Source organism: Odontomachus brunneus, unplaced genomic scaffold, assembly GCF_010583005.1.
Source record: "Odontomachus brunneus isolate Ranch 3 - 2012 unplaced genomic scaffold, Obru_v1 Obru_scaffold_080, whole genome shotgun sequence".
NCBI classification, from domain to species: domain Eukaryota; kingdom Metazoa; phylum Arthropoda; class Insecta; order Hymenoptera; family Formicidae; genus Odontomachus; species Odontomachus brunneus.
In genome coordinates this window covers 1,466,801-1,481,685 of record NW_022639530.1, presented here as the reverse complement: position 1 = coordinate 1,481,685, position 14,885 = coordinate 1,466,801, and the positions used below count along the sequence as shown (strand labels likewise).

The 14,885-nt window shown below is 36.5% G+C and overlaps 1 protein-coding gene across 2 annotated transcripts in view; it reads right to left on the bottom strand.

Annotated features, from left to right (window-relative positions):
* LOC116847562 (protein O-mannosyl-transferase TMTC1-like) overlaps nt 1–14,885 on the bottom strand; it is a 240,500-nt gene that overhangs the window by 90,592 nt on the left and 135,023 nt on the right. For both annotated transcript variants that reach the window (XM_032822660.1, XM_032822659.1), the window contains exons 4-5: nt 8,315–8,446; nt 7,656–7,728 (exon numbers count right to left, since the gene is read on the bottom strand). In XM_032822660.1, the coding sequence (XP_032678551.1) occupies nt 7,656–7,728; nt 8,315–8,446 (205 nt within the window). The remainder of the gene's footprint in view (nt 1–7,655; nt 7,729–8,314; nt 8,447–14,885) is intronic.

The following is a 14,885-nucleotide window of genomic DNA, read 5'->3' as shown; positions in this document are numbered from 1 at the left end:
GAGAGAGAGAGAGAGAGAGAGAGAGAGAGAGAGAGAGAGAGAGAGAGAGAGAGAGAGAGAGAGAGAGAGACTCTACCTAGAATATTGTATTACTTCGTCACGTGAACTCAGCCTGACCCCCGTGCGAAGAATGCGCGATGAAGGCGAGGTGGAAATTCAATTCCGATAAATATCAGATGCGCACGAAACGTCGTATCGTATAGCGATGCAACTTTTATCTTTTTTTTTCCCGCTTTTTTTTTCAACGCCGCGTCGAAACTTTTAACTGTGAATGAACACCCGACCGCGCTTTTTTCCGCTGCAACGCCCGACCACGGTGGTAACGAAGAGATGAAGTTACGAATATATCCCCCAAATAGATCGCACTGTACGTTCTGCAGTTTGACATCCGTTACATCGTTACAATTTGCGAATATGTGTACGCGCACACGAATTCATTTACTTTTCTTTTTATATTCAACTAAACATTGATTGCTGACTAATTCAAGAGCGACCGCGATGATGCGTGTTTTTTTTCCTTTAATCGCTTCTTATCATGTGATACATATCCAGCAGCTCGGAGCGTAATGTGTCTTTGATCGCCGTTGTCTTATGGGAATGTAAGACAAACGAGAGTTAAACGCCAAGCCAATTAGACAGTAGTGAACATAGCCATGTACAAACAGTAAACAGCGCATAACCTAATGGATTGGCTTATTGATTAGGCTTGTCACCTTGAGTGTTAGCAGCTTGATGCGTCCTCGGTACTTTGTCTTACTCGAGAGTACAACCGGAATAATGAAGATGGCATACGTGTGGTAAATGCGATAAATTTCGCAAACAATCGCTAAAATTTTTCCCACAGTAATCTGTATATTTTTTATATCAATCTGTGTGTTATGAAAATCCATTTGTACTTTCCAAAATAAACTTTAAACTAAACGCGATATTTTTCAATTCGCACAAATTCAACATACAGTTACTTAAATAAAATTGAATAGTATGAATGGAAAAATAAATTCGAATTCATTTTTCCTTTCACGTTATTTAATTTTATTTTAACACAAGTGCACGTATATTATTTTATTAGGTATTATATTTTGCAAAAATATAATTCAAAAATACAATAACGAAAAAAGACGTGATATCCCTTAACTGAATTTGCAAATTTGGAATCTGCGAATATGATGGATTACGTCCAACGCTCGCCAAAGTAATACTCATTCTGGGATATTAGCGGTCTCTCGGTCGTGAAGGCAGAGTAGCATCGTCGAGAACGACGTCGTCGTTGAGAATGTGTAAGTGGTACGGGGGTGACGGAAACGACAGGGGTGGAAAGAGATCCAGGATACGTAGATAACTGTATGAGGGTAGGTCGCGCGAGCACGCCTCCCTCGTTCGCCAGCATAAATTAGCATAACTCAGAATCGTGTTCAGTTAAAGTGCCTTCCATGCGCAACCTTTATTCCTGCATTGGCCCATATGATGGCTCGCGCACGCTGCCATGACTCACCACAATACGCTTTATAGGCCCATGTAAAATGGCCCGCGTTACCTGCGCGCGCCAGGTAATTCCCGGGCCGGCAGAAATTTTATAACTGATCTCACTGCCTAATTACTCGTTACGGAATTTTAATGCGCAGTGTAGAACTTGTTTCACGGAGGAAGATCGATATCGTGGAATTATCGCGCGTTTATTTATATGCGACGGTGAGACGACGACGAGATACAAACGAGAGTCGACGGTTTTTATCCAAATAATAAAAATTACAGATTAATCGTAATATTTTACATATAATTCTCTGGAGCCTTGAATTATTTTAAATCCATTATTTTCAGATGAAATATCGGGCCGTTTTATTCACGTCGATATTCGAAACGAATTCGGTTACATGAAACACATGATACAAAGCAGTCAGGGGAATCATGCAAACCGGCGCAAAGGGATATTATTGATTTTTCAATTTCCAAATTAATTTTCGTAATAATGAAGCCTTGTTTGAACAGAGATTATTCCACGATTTGGATTTATTTCCGCACAAAGAACCGCTCTATATTCCAGTCTGCGTATCGCTCTGTTCTATAATTAATAAATATATCTTTGTTATTTAATTAAAGAGTATACATAGTACGTTTTAACAAAAGATGCACACGCAAAATACAAGTAGTAAACTTCACTGAGACGCACACCATTCGCAGATCTTTATCGAACGCTTACGCCATGCCGGTAAAGGGGTACTTAGTACAACGCCGTCTAAATTAATTCGCGACAATAAAGACGATGAGCGTCAGCGCCACAAGAGCTCGCATTTCTTAAGTATGAACATCGACGACGGTGAAGCACGCCGAAGATTTAATAGCACCTCGTAAACTCCGTTTAGGGGTTACACTATAGTGTCGTAATACGTGATCGGTCCGCGCGACCCCAAGAGATGGATCCATGTTGAAAATACAAATTTCACCTCCCGTACCTCCCATCGACGGAATTTATCCCGCCTTACTTGAGATTCCTTGGAAAATTCGTCTCATTCTCTATCGCGCGCCTATTCTGTTACGAGACAGCTTCCCTTAAAAAGTTTCGCAACATTCCTAAAAGTTCAGAGAATCTCGTTCGAAAAAGTCTAATAAAAACGACGCATTTTTTAAACATGTACAGAAGTGACTTAGGCTCGTATAATAGTCGTTACTTGAAACTTGTCCTACGTGAAATACTCAAATCTGAATTTAGAATTAGATGAGTTTTTTATTTGAATTATATTTATTCTTATATTGTATAATATATTTATTTTTATATTATATGATATATGTGATATTATATGTGTGTACAATTCAGATGAAAAACTCACGTCTAACTATAAATTATAATCTGAATGTCTCATTTAGTCTTTTACTTTATTAATTATCGTAGCAAGATCTATAAAAAAGGTATAAGACTTTCTTTATTCAATTTAAATTTTACCTGAACACGAACACTTAAATCCAGACATATTTAATAAATATATTTAATATTTAATAAATACGAAAAATATATAAAAAAAATTTATTTTGTTAATATTTCCCCCACCACTTCTTATTATAATTATTAAAATAATTTCTGTAAAGTTCTCTTCAAACCTTTTACTTAAAATATTTTTTTCTATCTCTTATAGTTTTCATTATATTCCCTTTGAATGAAAAAAAATTTCTTCAAAGGGGTATTTCACTCCCTAAACTTGCGAAACGACACATAATAAAAAACATCTGTTATTTTGATCTAAAGTACAACATATTATAAGTTCATGAAAATCGGAGGCGAACACTTGTGTGGGTTTCTTTGTTAGTTGTATTAATTTGTAAAGTTTCTTAGTTGTATTAACTATTACATAACATAATTTTCTAACAATATTATCACGAAACCACTTTAAAGTCGCGGCATTGATCAGAAATCACATGTCGGCTCACTCTTTAGTGCAGCGCTGAAACTTGTTCTCTCTTTGACGCATTCGCGATATACAAATAGCAAAATAATCAGAGAAATTATATATCACTCTTTGTAATCTCTGTAATATCTCTGTTAATCTTTGCAATATTTACTTCATAATTAATTAAAACATATAAACTAATAAGCGCATGAGAAACAGTAAGAGACGGACTCTATAAAAATGTCTAATAAAATATGGTTTTCAATGTGTAAGAAAAATGATTTACTTTTGACGATTTCTTACGAATGACGAGTAACAGCTGATTTCGAGAGGCGGAATGTGACATACGAGCAGCGTATGACATACGGTATGACATGCGCTAAAATCAGTTGTTACTTCTCATTGCTAATTGTCAGAAATCGTCAGAAGTAAGCTATTTCTCTTACACATTTACAGCCATCTTTCATTAAACATCTCTACAGAGTCCGTCTTACCGCACTTCTCGTACGCTCATTGGCTCATTGGTTTCAGTAGAGTAAATATTACAAAATAGTACATGACTTTTCTGATTATTATTACCTATTCTACCTGTACACCATGACTGCGCCACGAGTTGCCGGGTATTCTGAATATATATACACAGGGTGTCTGACGCAAGACCTACAAAATCACATGTGAAGGAGATCTAGCATCTATAGGACATCTCTGACATTTTGCAAATATTTATGTGAATTTTGAGATATTAAAAAAGGAAGATTAGTGGATTAAAATGCGCGCAACGTTGTAGGATGAGCTTTGTTAACGCGAAATTTCATCGAAAATGGCTGAAATGCGATTATTTCTTAATGGCACACGAACGACACGTTCGCGATACGTCGAAGAACAATTATCTCCGCATCGCTTACATTATTATCCCTCCTTGTTAATCGATAACCATAGTCATTAAGAGGTGTAGTCGCGTCTCAACCATATTTTCGATAAACTCGCGTCTACAGAACACGTCCCACAGCGCCGCGCGTATTGATTCGCGTATTGATTCGCTAATCTTCTTTCATTAATATCTCGAAATTTTGCGTGGTTGTTTGAAAAGTGATAGAGGTATTTTTTGTTCAGTTTGATTTAATCCACTTGCATACGTGCGTTGTCGTGTTTTTAGCGTCAGACACCCTACAGAGCTCGTCCCATAACATCGCGTGCTTTGGTTCGTCAGTCTTTTTTCATTAATATCTCGAAATTTTATGTGACTGTTTACAAAGTGTCAGTTGCAACAAATCTGCACGGTTAGGTGCAGATTCAGTTACAACAAATCTTAAATAATAAATAAAAAGACAAACCGATTATGCAATTTTTGTGGTCGTCGATATTACCATTGCAATTTAACGAAATCAATGACGAGTTAGTTAATTGTCGGCAAGATTGCCAGTCAATGGCTAGCTCGCGCCGTATTTTCGGATATGCCCAGAATTCTACGCAATACTCATTCATGCGAATCGTATATCATTCTGTTGATCTTTTGGAACTGGCGCTGTTTTATCCCGTGCTTTGGTCCCCGTAGTTTGTCTTGCTGCATAACAATTTGGGGGAGCATGTTATTTGTTTTCTGCGACCATAAAGGGAAATTCTCCATGTCGAGTGTATCCACGGTAACGATCGTTAAACTTGCTTAAGACACGGACTGCTGTAAACATCGGTGTCCGACTACAGCCAGGCGATAAAAAACGAAGGATATCGGTCGTTAAGAATTAACGATGCGGACACGGAGCAAGGGATCCCTCGCTAATTCCGCCGGATTATAGAAGAGTGACGATCGTGTCTTCTTAGCACGTGAAAAATCCTTTTTTTCTCTCTTCTTCTTTTCTCTCTCTCTTTTTTTTAACTGACACCGAGCACTGGTATCCACACTAGATGATGGCACACGTGCTCGCAGATAGCCCGCGACCGCGCGCCTCGTCAGGATTTACTCTTTCCCGGCACATACGTTCAACACGCTTCTAAGTTCCGCGAATGCAGCAATCAAGGATAAGTCAATACGATACAATACGCTTTAATTATCGCCAGGGGTTCACAGCCGAAGCCTTATTCTTTCATTGATCCAGTTACGTGGTAAGTTGAGGGTGTACGCGATTCTATAAATGGATAAATATAGATGGCAGACGGTCCGCGCAACAATTCCCCGAACGCCAGAAGTGCGGACATTGTCGTTAATACAATAATAACAGAGCCGGCCGGGCCACCGCACCACCTCGTTCGTCTGAAAATCCTGCGGGGCTTCCACGCACGACCGAATGTACATGGTGCGTTAAGAGGATTCCGACCCTCTTTGACCACTACCCACTCGTCTATACGTCAGATCGTTATAGAGTCACTCTTCCCCTCTCTCCTGTCCCCGCGTCGACCTCCCGATGGGAATATCGTTGATTGCCTTCAACGGTTGATATCAAAGCAACATCGATCTGTTCGCGTGGAGTTTACCAGCGAACTCATTTCGAGAATGTTCTATGATATACATTCGCATCGTACACCGTGTTATCATGCATCACTATTACAAAGACAGTATATCGAAAGCGATACAATGAAAGTAGATTAATTGTCGGTGTCATTAACGCGGTTGTAAGAAATAAAGATAGATTGGCATAATAGAGCCTCAACATATAAACATATCCCGTTTGACAACTTCTTAGAAGAAACCTATGTTGCGTCCTAGAACGATGTAATTTCATGTTTCACTTTTTAAATGGTATATCCAGAAGTTTCGTGGTAAATAGGGTTGGGCAAATACGTATTTAAAAGTATTTAAAAGTATTTGAAATACAGTATTTAAATTTAAATTACGCCTCTTACCGCCGATTTATATTAAGTAACTAATTACAAAGTTAAAGATACTTAACCATTTACTATTTAAATACTGTATTTAAATAAGATATATATTTAAATATATATCTTAGATATTTTCAAATACATATTTGCCCAACCCTGGTGGTAAAATATTAAGGCTTCTTGTACCTCGTCGCGGCTATATTGAATTTGTGACGTCAGAAGCGAGAAACGACATACTGACGAAAATTGCGTGCCATTTCTAAATAAAGATAAATATGAACAAAAGAGCATTTAAGACTGTTTGAATATACTTGTAAATTGTCCAAAAGATATCCTTTTTTCATGGTAATTAATAAAAAATCATGTAATGAATGGTGAAATAAAACATGCAGACAAAATAGGCTCATTTCATCATATCATATGCTCATTTCACCATTTATTATATAACCATTTATTGATTATCATAGGATACATTTCGGACAATTTTACAAGTGTACTTAAGCAATATCGAACTCAAGTGTTCTTTAGTCTATATTTATATTTATTCGCGAAACTGTCAGAAACGAAACTTATTGTTGTAATAACTGTCGAAACTTACTCGAGAACTGTGTCCGCGAAATTTTCATTATGTTTATAGTGAGCTTTTACTATTTTTATGCGTTGCTTAAGCGAATATCGATCCATTGTTATTAACCGCATAACTTTTATTCGATAACTGTCCAATATGACAGCTCCATCTGTGATGAAAATGCAGTGAAATTTAAAATGACACCTTTTAATGGAAGATCCTGTATTTCTTTATGAGCTTGATTTTATCTTCTTATTTTTTATTATTTTTCATATAAAAATTATTATTAATACAGAACCAGATTTTGCAATATTTGGTTCTTAAAAATTTTTAATAAATTTATTAATAGGTGTGTGCTTAGTGTAATACATACACTTATTCCATGATTTCTTACAAAAGTAAAGAGTACACTAAGCCTATTTTTAAATTTATTAAAAATTTTTAACAGCTCTTTAAATTGCAAAATCCGACTTTGCACTAACATTCATTTTTACATGAAGAATAAAATAAAATTACATACTGTCCTCCAACGAACATTTCTATCCAATCAAGAATACCTAATACACGCTACCAGCGTGTAACCAGTTTTAATTATCATCTATTGAATAGATGATAACTAAAATAACGATAAAAGTAGCAGTTCAATTCGTTGCTGTTATTATAAAAATGTAACGACATTACTGTTATCAACAGGAGAAAGTAACAGTCGTTATTAAAAAAAAGATAACAGCATTACAAGTAACATATTACTTCCCAACTCTGTTAAAAACCCAAGAACCCGTCCTGAGAGGAATCACACAGTCATTTTAAATCAACATTTTAGAAGAGGTTATGAGACTGTCATACCGATCTGTGTGCAAACGAGCTTATATGTATTATTTGGAACTCACCGAAACAAGCAACGCTGCGGCACGTCTTGAAAAATATCTAGAATCGTCGTTCCACTTGGCTTCAAAAATAGACCTGAAAAATAAAGAGTGTGTGTTGGTAGATAGTTTCTCTTATCATCGCATATCATGATATTATATGTCTGTCGACGAAAACGAGCGATACAAGACTGTTCCGGTGCGGTGTTGCTGTAGAACAATAAGAGAGCAATAAGAGAGAAGCAATAAGAGAGAGAATCCATGTCTGAGCTGAGTCTACGTGCTCTCTCATGGTGAAATTTTCAAACGCATCGCGTCGTATTTCGGCCGCGTTTCCTATCGTTGCGGGAAACACGTCTACCGCTTTGGGACATGCGACGTAGAACTTATGGTAATTTCAATGCCGTCGTACGTGCAGTCACGTTATCTCCGGCGAGGAGCGAACTGAACGGATAGGTCTCGCGTTTCGCGAAAAATTCCACGCGATACGACTCGCGACTTCTCGTGCGCGTCGCCGATATCGCGAGGTGTTCGTGCCGATTTTAACGCGTGTAAGTAACTTAAATCGGGACAACCGTTTCGATTTAGGAGTTTACTTTACGACGTCAAGCGGTATATATTTCCGCGCGGTAAAATACACCGCCCCCCCCCTCCCCCCCAATGCCGAGCGCTTAAACACTTACCTCTTGATTGAATGCCAGGAACGACAGAGATCGTAAAGAAGGTTTAGTGCCAGAACAGTAACGCCGGTCTCCTTCGCTAACATCGACAGCGCGCCCAGGCAAACGCTGGACCATACGTAAGCCGTCTGCTGGCTGCGAGAGAGAAACGCATTCGAAAATTAGACCAAAAGTATCGTACAATTAATTGTCGTAGAAATAACCGTAAAATAAATTGGACGCCCCGCTTGATTTCGAGAGACCCAAATCGACAACATTACTCTTATTTTTTCAGATTTTTCTACAAATACAGCAATTACAGCCCCTCCGAGGTGGTCAATAGTTATAGCTAGACGTGAGATTAGCGCGACTCGAGCACGCGAACGTCCAACGATCGTGTCGACTACGATGTCTCGTAATTTTTCTTTATCGTTAGAAAAAAAAGAATATACGATATACAGCGCAATTTACACGATAAAAGTGACACGCGCTCATTTACGAACCTTTTCGTGTGGAATTTCTCTATAAAATAAAAACGAATAGAAAGAGAGAATTGATACAAACAAAATAAAATTGGAGGTCCTGCACGAAACTCTTTGTACGACAAATTAACCCTCAAACCGAACACATGTATCCAAGCGATTTCAATTACGTTTTCTGGAAGCCTGCGCACTTTGACTGGCGGGTCCCTAGCGGGAAAAAAGTCTGTGGTGAGGAAGCTTATAGATATTGCTGCCAACTCCCGTTCAACATATTTTGTTAGATAGCCAGTCCCATTCTACTACATACCACCAGATATTAGAAACTTCGTAGTACAACTCACTTGGTGAGTTAACACACACACACACACACACACACACACACACACACACACACACACACACACACACACACACACACACACACACACACACACACACACACACACACACACACACACACACACACACACACACACACACACACACACACACACACACACACACACACACACACACACACACACACACACACACACACACACACACACACACACACACACACACACACACACACACACACACACACACACACACACACACACACACACACACACACACACACACACACACACACACACACACACACACACACACACACACACACACACACACACACACACACACACACACACACACACACACACACACACACACACACACACACACACACACACACACACACACACACACACACACACACACACACACACACACACACACACACACACACACACACACACACACACACACACACACACACACACACACACACACACACACACACACACACACACACACACACACACACACACACACACACACACACACACACACACACACACACACACACACACTAATGTGGTTTACATTAGTTATTTTATTATCGCTATTGATTACTGATTTATTTAAGTAATATTATATGCATCGCTTGTCGGACGTTCGGTTTAGCTATTAGAGGATTTCTGGGATATCTAGGATAAAAATTAGAAATTTATATCCGTTTCTACCAATACAGTTTAAAGAGTTAATCCATAATAACATTTGGTTAACCAAAGTTTGGCAAAATATTAGTTTAAACCAACGATTTATTCAAGTTTAAATTTATGTAAACTGAGTTCATTTTAAACGACCGATTTTGGTCGTTTAAGGCTTTATAATGTCCAGTTAAAAATATAACTAGCCTATCTGATACAAAGAAAGTAACTTTTAACCTGTATTTTTCAGATATGGCAAATTTATTTAATCTTGTGCTCTCATCCTCTGATAATGAAAATAATCAAAAATCAAGAAATGTATGCATAAACTCATAATTAAAAACGTATACATTTAAAACCTTAGATATATGTAATATGTGCACTTGCAATATTCTAAGTTGCATATATGTTTTTCTTAACAATTATTTAGAGAATCGAGTATTTAAAATAATAGAATTAATTGTAGGCAATGTCATATAAAAGCGTGAAATTAAAATATTTACCTGTTTTACAACTGCATCCTTTCATTAGCAAAAAATTTTCTTGTTTTATTTTTTAAATTATCCCAACAGCTTCTTAAAACTTCAGAACTTCGACATTCACCTAAAGATCTACTATTAAATACGTGTTCTATAACTGTCCAACATTTATCGTTTAAGGTTACGTGTCAGATTTCTTATTTTCAATAACATCTTTATATTGTTGTATTAAGTTTGTTAATATTATTTTTTCTGCTTCAAAAAAACTTTGAACACGTTTGCGTGATATTTTATTTGCCATCTTTGCTTATTATATTGTTTATTATACGACACTATTATACGATATGGAGATAATAAGAGAAGATATATATATTGGCCCGTATTCTGAGTTCTCTTTTAACAATAAATGAGCTTCTAAAAGTGACTCATAGCCAATCAGAAAGTTTATAAGCCACTTTTAGAGACTCATTTATCGTTAAAAGAGAACTCAGAATACGGGCCTTTGAGATTTACATCACATGCGTTAAAACAAACGCTGAACCAATCAGTATTCGATATTCCTAAGTTTCCTACAGTTATGTCGAATAAGTTATAAGTTTAGCTAAGCGTTCTAGATGAAGTTTGTAGAAACCAATCGATATTAAACGTAATCTTAATCGAAGTTTTACTAAACTGCGGATTAAACCAAAGTTGGTAGAAACGGGCATTAATGAAACTTACTCCGTAGTTAATCGATATGCGACAATATTTTTTCATATCACGCATGTAATATTAACTTAAGAAAACATAATTCTATAACTATATAATTCTACTAGAAAATCTACTAAAAATAAATTAAATTAATAAAAAATCTGGTATCACCAAATTTTTATCTCTCCAGATACTTCTCCAATTTTATTAGATTTAGTAGAAATTCTATTGACTTGGTAATACTACACATAGACTAGAAGCCCGGTGGGATTAGAGTCCTAAATAATCAGAGAAGCGCAAACGTTACGTCCTCCATAGTCCTATGTTGGGCCCGCAGCTTCCGTTGTAAACAAAGAAGCCTGTGTGTATCTCCTGCATTTTATTGCTCTGCATTGTGCTTTGGAAATCTGTGCATGCGTACTCTTTGTCCTTTCTTTGTTGAACAACCAAATACTTTATACATTTTTATCATATTTATTTACAGAATAATCTTTTTTAAAAAAGACAAAGAATTTAGTAAATCTACAAAAATATTTAAATATATAATAATATTCTCAAGTGACACATTTAAAAGTAAATAAAAATTGTACAACTAATTGTACATACACACACACACACACACAATACGTGACAATACGACACATACGTGTCTAAGATGTCCCAAGTATGAATCAAGGATTTTTTTTTAAATAACGTTACATATTTTTTCTTTTCCATTCATAATAAGCTAACTGCAATCAGTTAAGTTAGGTTGTACATTGAATCCACTACGGTTCCAACATTCTCGGTTTCGATTGATATTACGGTCAGTCAATCAGCAAGCAAAACGCTGGTTACGCTTCTTTGATTACACAGTTCAACAAAAAAATCTGCGGCGACAAAAGCCAATATTTCTTAGTAAACTCGAGGTCGCTGAAGCCAAATTTGCTATTAAAAAATGCCCATCACGTCAGGTTCTTGAAATAAATCGAGTAATATGGGTAAAAAGCTGTCACATTTACTAATTTTTTGTTATCAAACGAAATTTTATTTTTCAATTTCATTGACGCCACTTTAAAGTGTAATTTTTCACCTGTAAAATGTATTTTTATTTTTTACTATGCGATTTTTTTTCACCGACTTATAAACGTTTTCCAAAATGTAAATAATGTCGGATCTAAATTGGCTGATTAAAACTGGAAAGTAGATAGATTTGTATGAAAATGGATATCCTAGAGTTTTCGCTGATACTGAATCTGAACTCAAAATTTCGAAATTAAAAATAGCAGATCCAATATGGCAAATCGAAATAAGAAAAGTGACTCGATTCGGATCAAAGTCTATACTCGGGGTTTTTAGGATTGCTGCTTACAAATCTGAACTCAAAATAACGAAATTCAAAATGGTAAGCTCAACGTGGTGGAATAAATTGATAAATTTTAACGGAGGAGCATAAAAGTTAGTATTTATAAAAGTATAAAATTTTACATTTTGGAAAACATTTATAACTCGGTGAAAAAAATCGCATAAAAAGATAAAAATTCGTTTTAAAAATGAAGAATAGTACTTAAGTGGTGTCAATGAAATTTAAAAATAAAATTTTGTTTGACCACAAAAAATTGGGAAATATAGCAAAAACATAGTTTTTTACCCATATTACTCGATTTATCTCAAAAACCTGACGTGATGAACATTTTTTGTTGACGGATTTGGATTTAGCGATCTCGAATTTATTAAAAAATAGTAGCTACAATCACCGCAGGAAAAAAAATCAAATTTTCAGACAGTGTTATTTAGGTGGGACTCTAGGTTAGCTTCTGTTCATTTGCTGAGCTATTTAGTGACGACAACGGACGATTCATGAGTCCAGTTGTTATTTATGAAAAGTCGAATTTTGAAAAACTGTCTTTTCTGTAAGAAGGAATATTCATTTTTCTGATAAAAATAAACATTTGAAATTTTGAAAATTGAGTAACTGAAGCCGTCATTTGCATAAGATTTTTTGCGTAAATTGTTGGTGAAAGATTATTTTTAAGCCATATCAAATATAAAATGTTTTTTTCTTGTACTTACAATGTTGATATATGTTTATATTTTATAATATATTTCATAAAAACATAAAAAAATATACGAACTATTTTCAAACAAATATAATTTATTTCAATCAAATATAATATAATTTAAATATAATTTATGGTATAATTGAAATATAATTTACTTCAAACAAATATAAATATATTTTCAAAATAAACTATTATTTAATTCAATAATTTAGACATTTAATTAACATTTCAATAAACTTCTGTGAATTTCTTCAAAATCTTCAGAGATGATATAACATTAATATTGTTTAATAAAGCACTGTTTAGCGATATTGAAGTCCGAAGTCGGCAGATGGTAGAAAACACGAAGTTCTGCAAAACTTCGTCCGAACCAGAACGAAGAAATTAGACGCGTGCAAGTCATAGCTGCGAGACAGATATAAACAAGGGCGAAACCTGACACGTCGCTTTTAAGAGTTTTTTAAGTTTTATTAACCCGCTAACTTGACTGATTGCGCCTTACTTTATTTCTCTATATTATTGCCGTGTATAGACTTATTTTTAATTACCTTATTTTCTTGCTCCGTCTACAGCACGGACGTAAAAGATCCGTAATAGTCTGGTTTACGTTGACAGAAATAGTCCGGTTTGAGGATTAAATTGTATTTATTCACACAAAGATATATTTCAAGAAATTCCCTCCGATATCCTCCTTTTCGCCGATCGAATGGCAGCATTGGTATCGAGAAACAATCCCCACCAGCAACATCGATCCAAAGACACGCAGAATTTATTCGTTTACGTCGATTCACGTACACATCAATCTACGTGACAGATCCGTTACAAGATGTCATTCGGGATTTTAGATACAACAGGGACCGGTGCGAAACCGGTCCACCGAGACAAGAGCGCAGCTTCTCCACGACTTGCCCGTAAAAACGGCAGAGGAGACAGGGGGCCGCGGCAAAATGGAAGTGTTTCATACAATTTACATCAAAGCTTACTAAGTAAGATTAATAGTAACTCGCCGCAACAACGGCGGAGAGTGAACGAGGATACACTCAACCCACCGTGGAGAAGTAAAGCGGTCGAGAGTCGAGAGAACGACGAGAGTCTTGACGGTAAGCCAAATGTATAATTGGAATTAATCATCGGCCGCTTAATCGCCGAGGGATTTAAACGCGAGGCGTAAACGATCGCGGAGCGAACGAAGCCAACCGGCAGAAGAAAGGGGATGGAGGGGGAGGAGGAGTTGAAAGGACACCGGTTAGATGAAATAAAAGAGAGAAAAAAACAAGAGGAAGAGAAGGAACAAGAGGAAGAGGCTGAGTCGGAAGAAGAAAAGCATAGAGCGAGGCGATGAAGTAAGGGTAAAGGGAAACGAAGAAGAAGGGGAGTACTCAAAGGTAGCCAAGAGTAATCAATTTCCCAGGTTCGAAGACAAGCATCTTACCTTACCCCTCCCTTTTCCAGCCATTGGCCGCCTAACGCTAGTCCTACAGACGGAGTTTTACTTTCTTGTCTTCCACAACCGCCCTTTTATGTCGTAGCACACGACCTCCGCGAAAGCTTTTTACGCTGGTAATCGGGCGGAGTTCGTCTTTACAGATTTTTCGTCGTGCCAGACTCGTGCTCGCGCGGAACGCTATGTATATGGGATTTGTTTCACCGTGCCCGAGAGTTTCCCACGATTAATTAAATTTATTCCAGAAATAGCGACCGGGTTGTATAGCCGCACGCAAGTATAAAGTGAACAATTACGAGGAAAAAGGAACTAACGTCTGTCTTCGGTGAAGAAAAACACAACTCTGGAATTGTGTTTTATATATATATATATATATATATATATATATATATATATATATATATATATATATATATATATATAT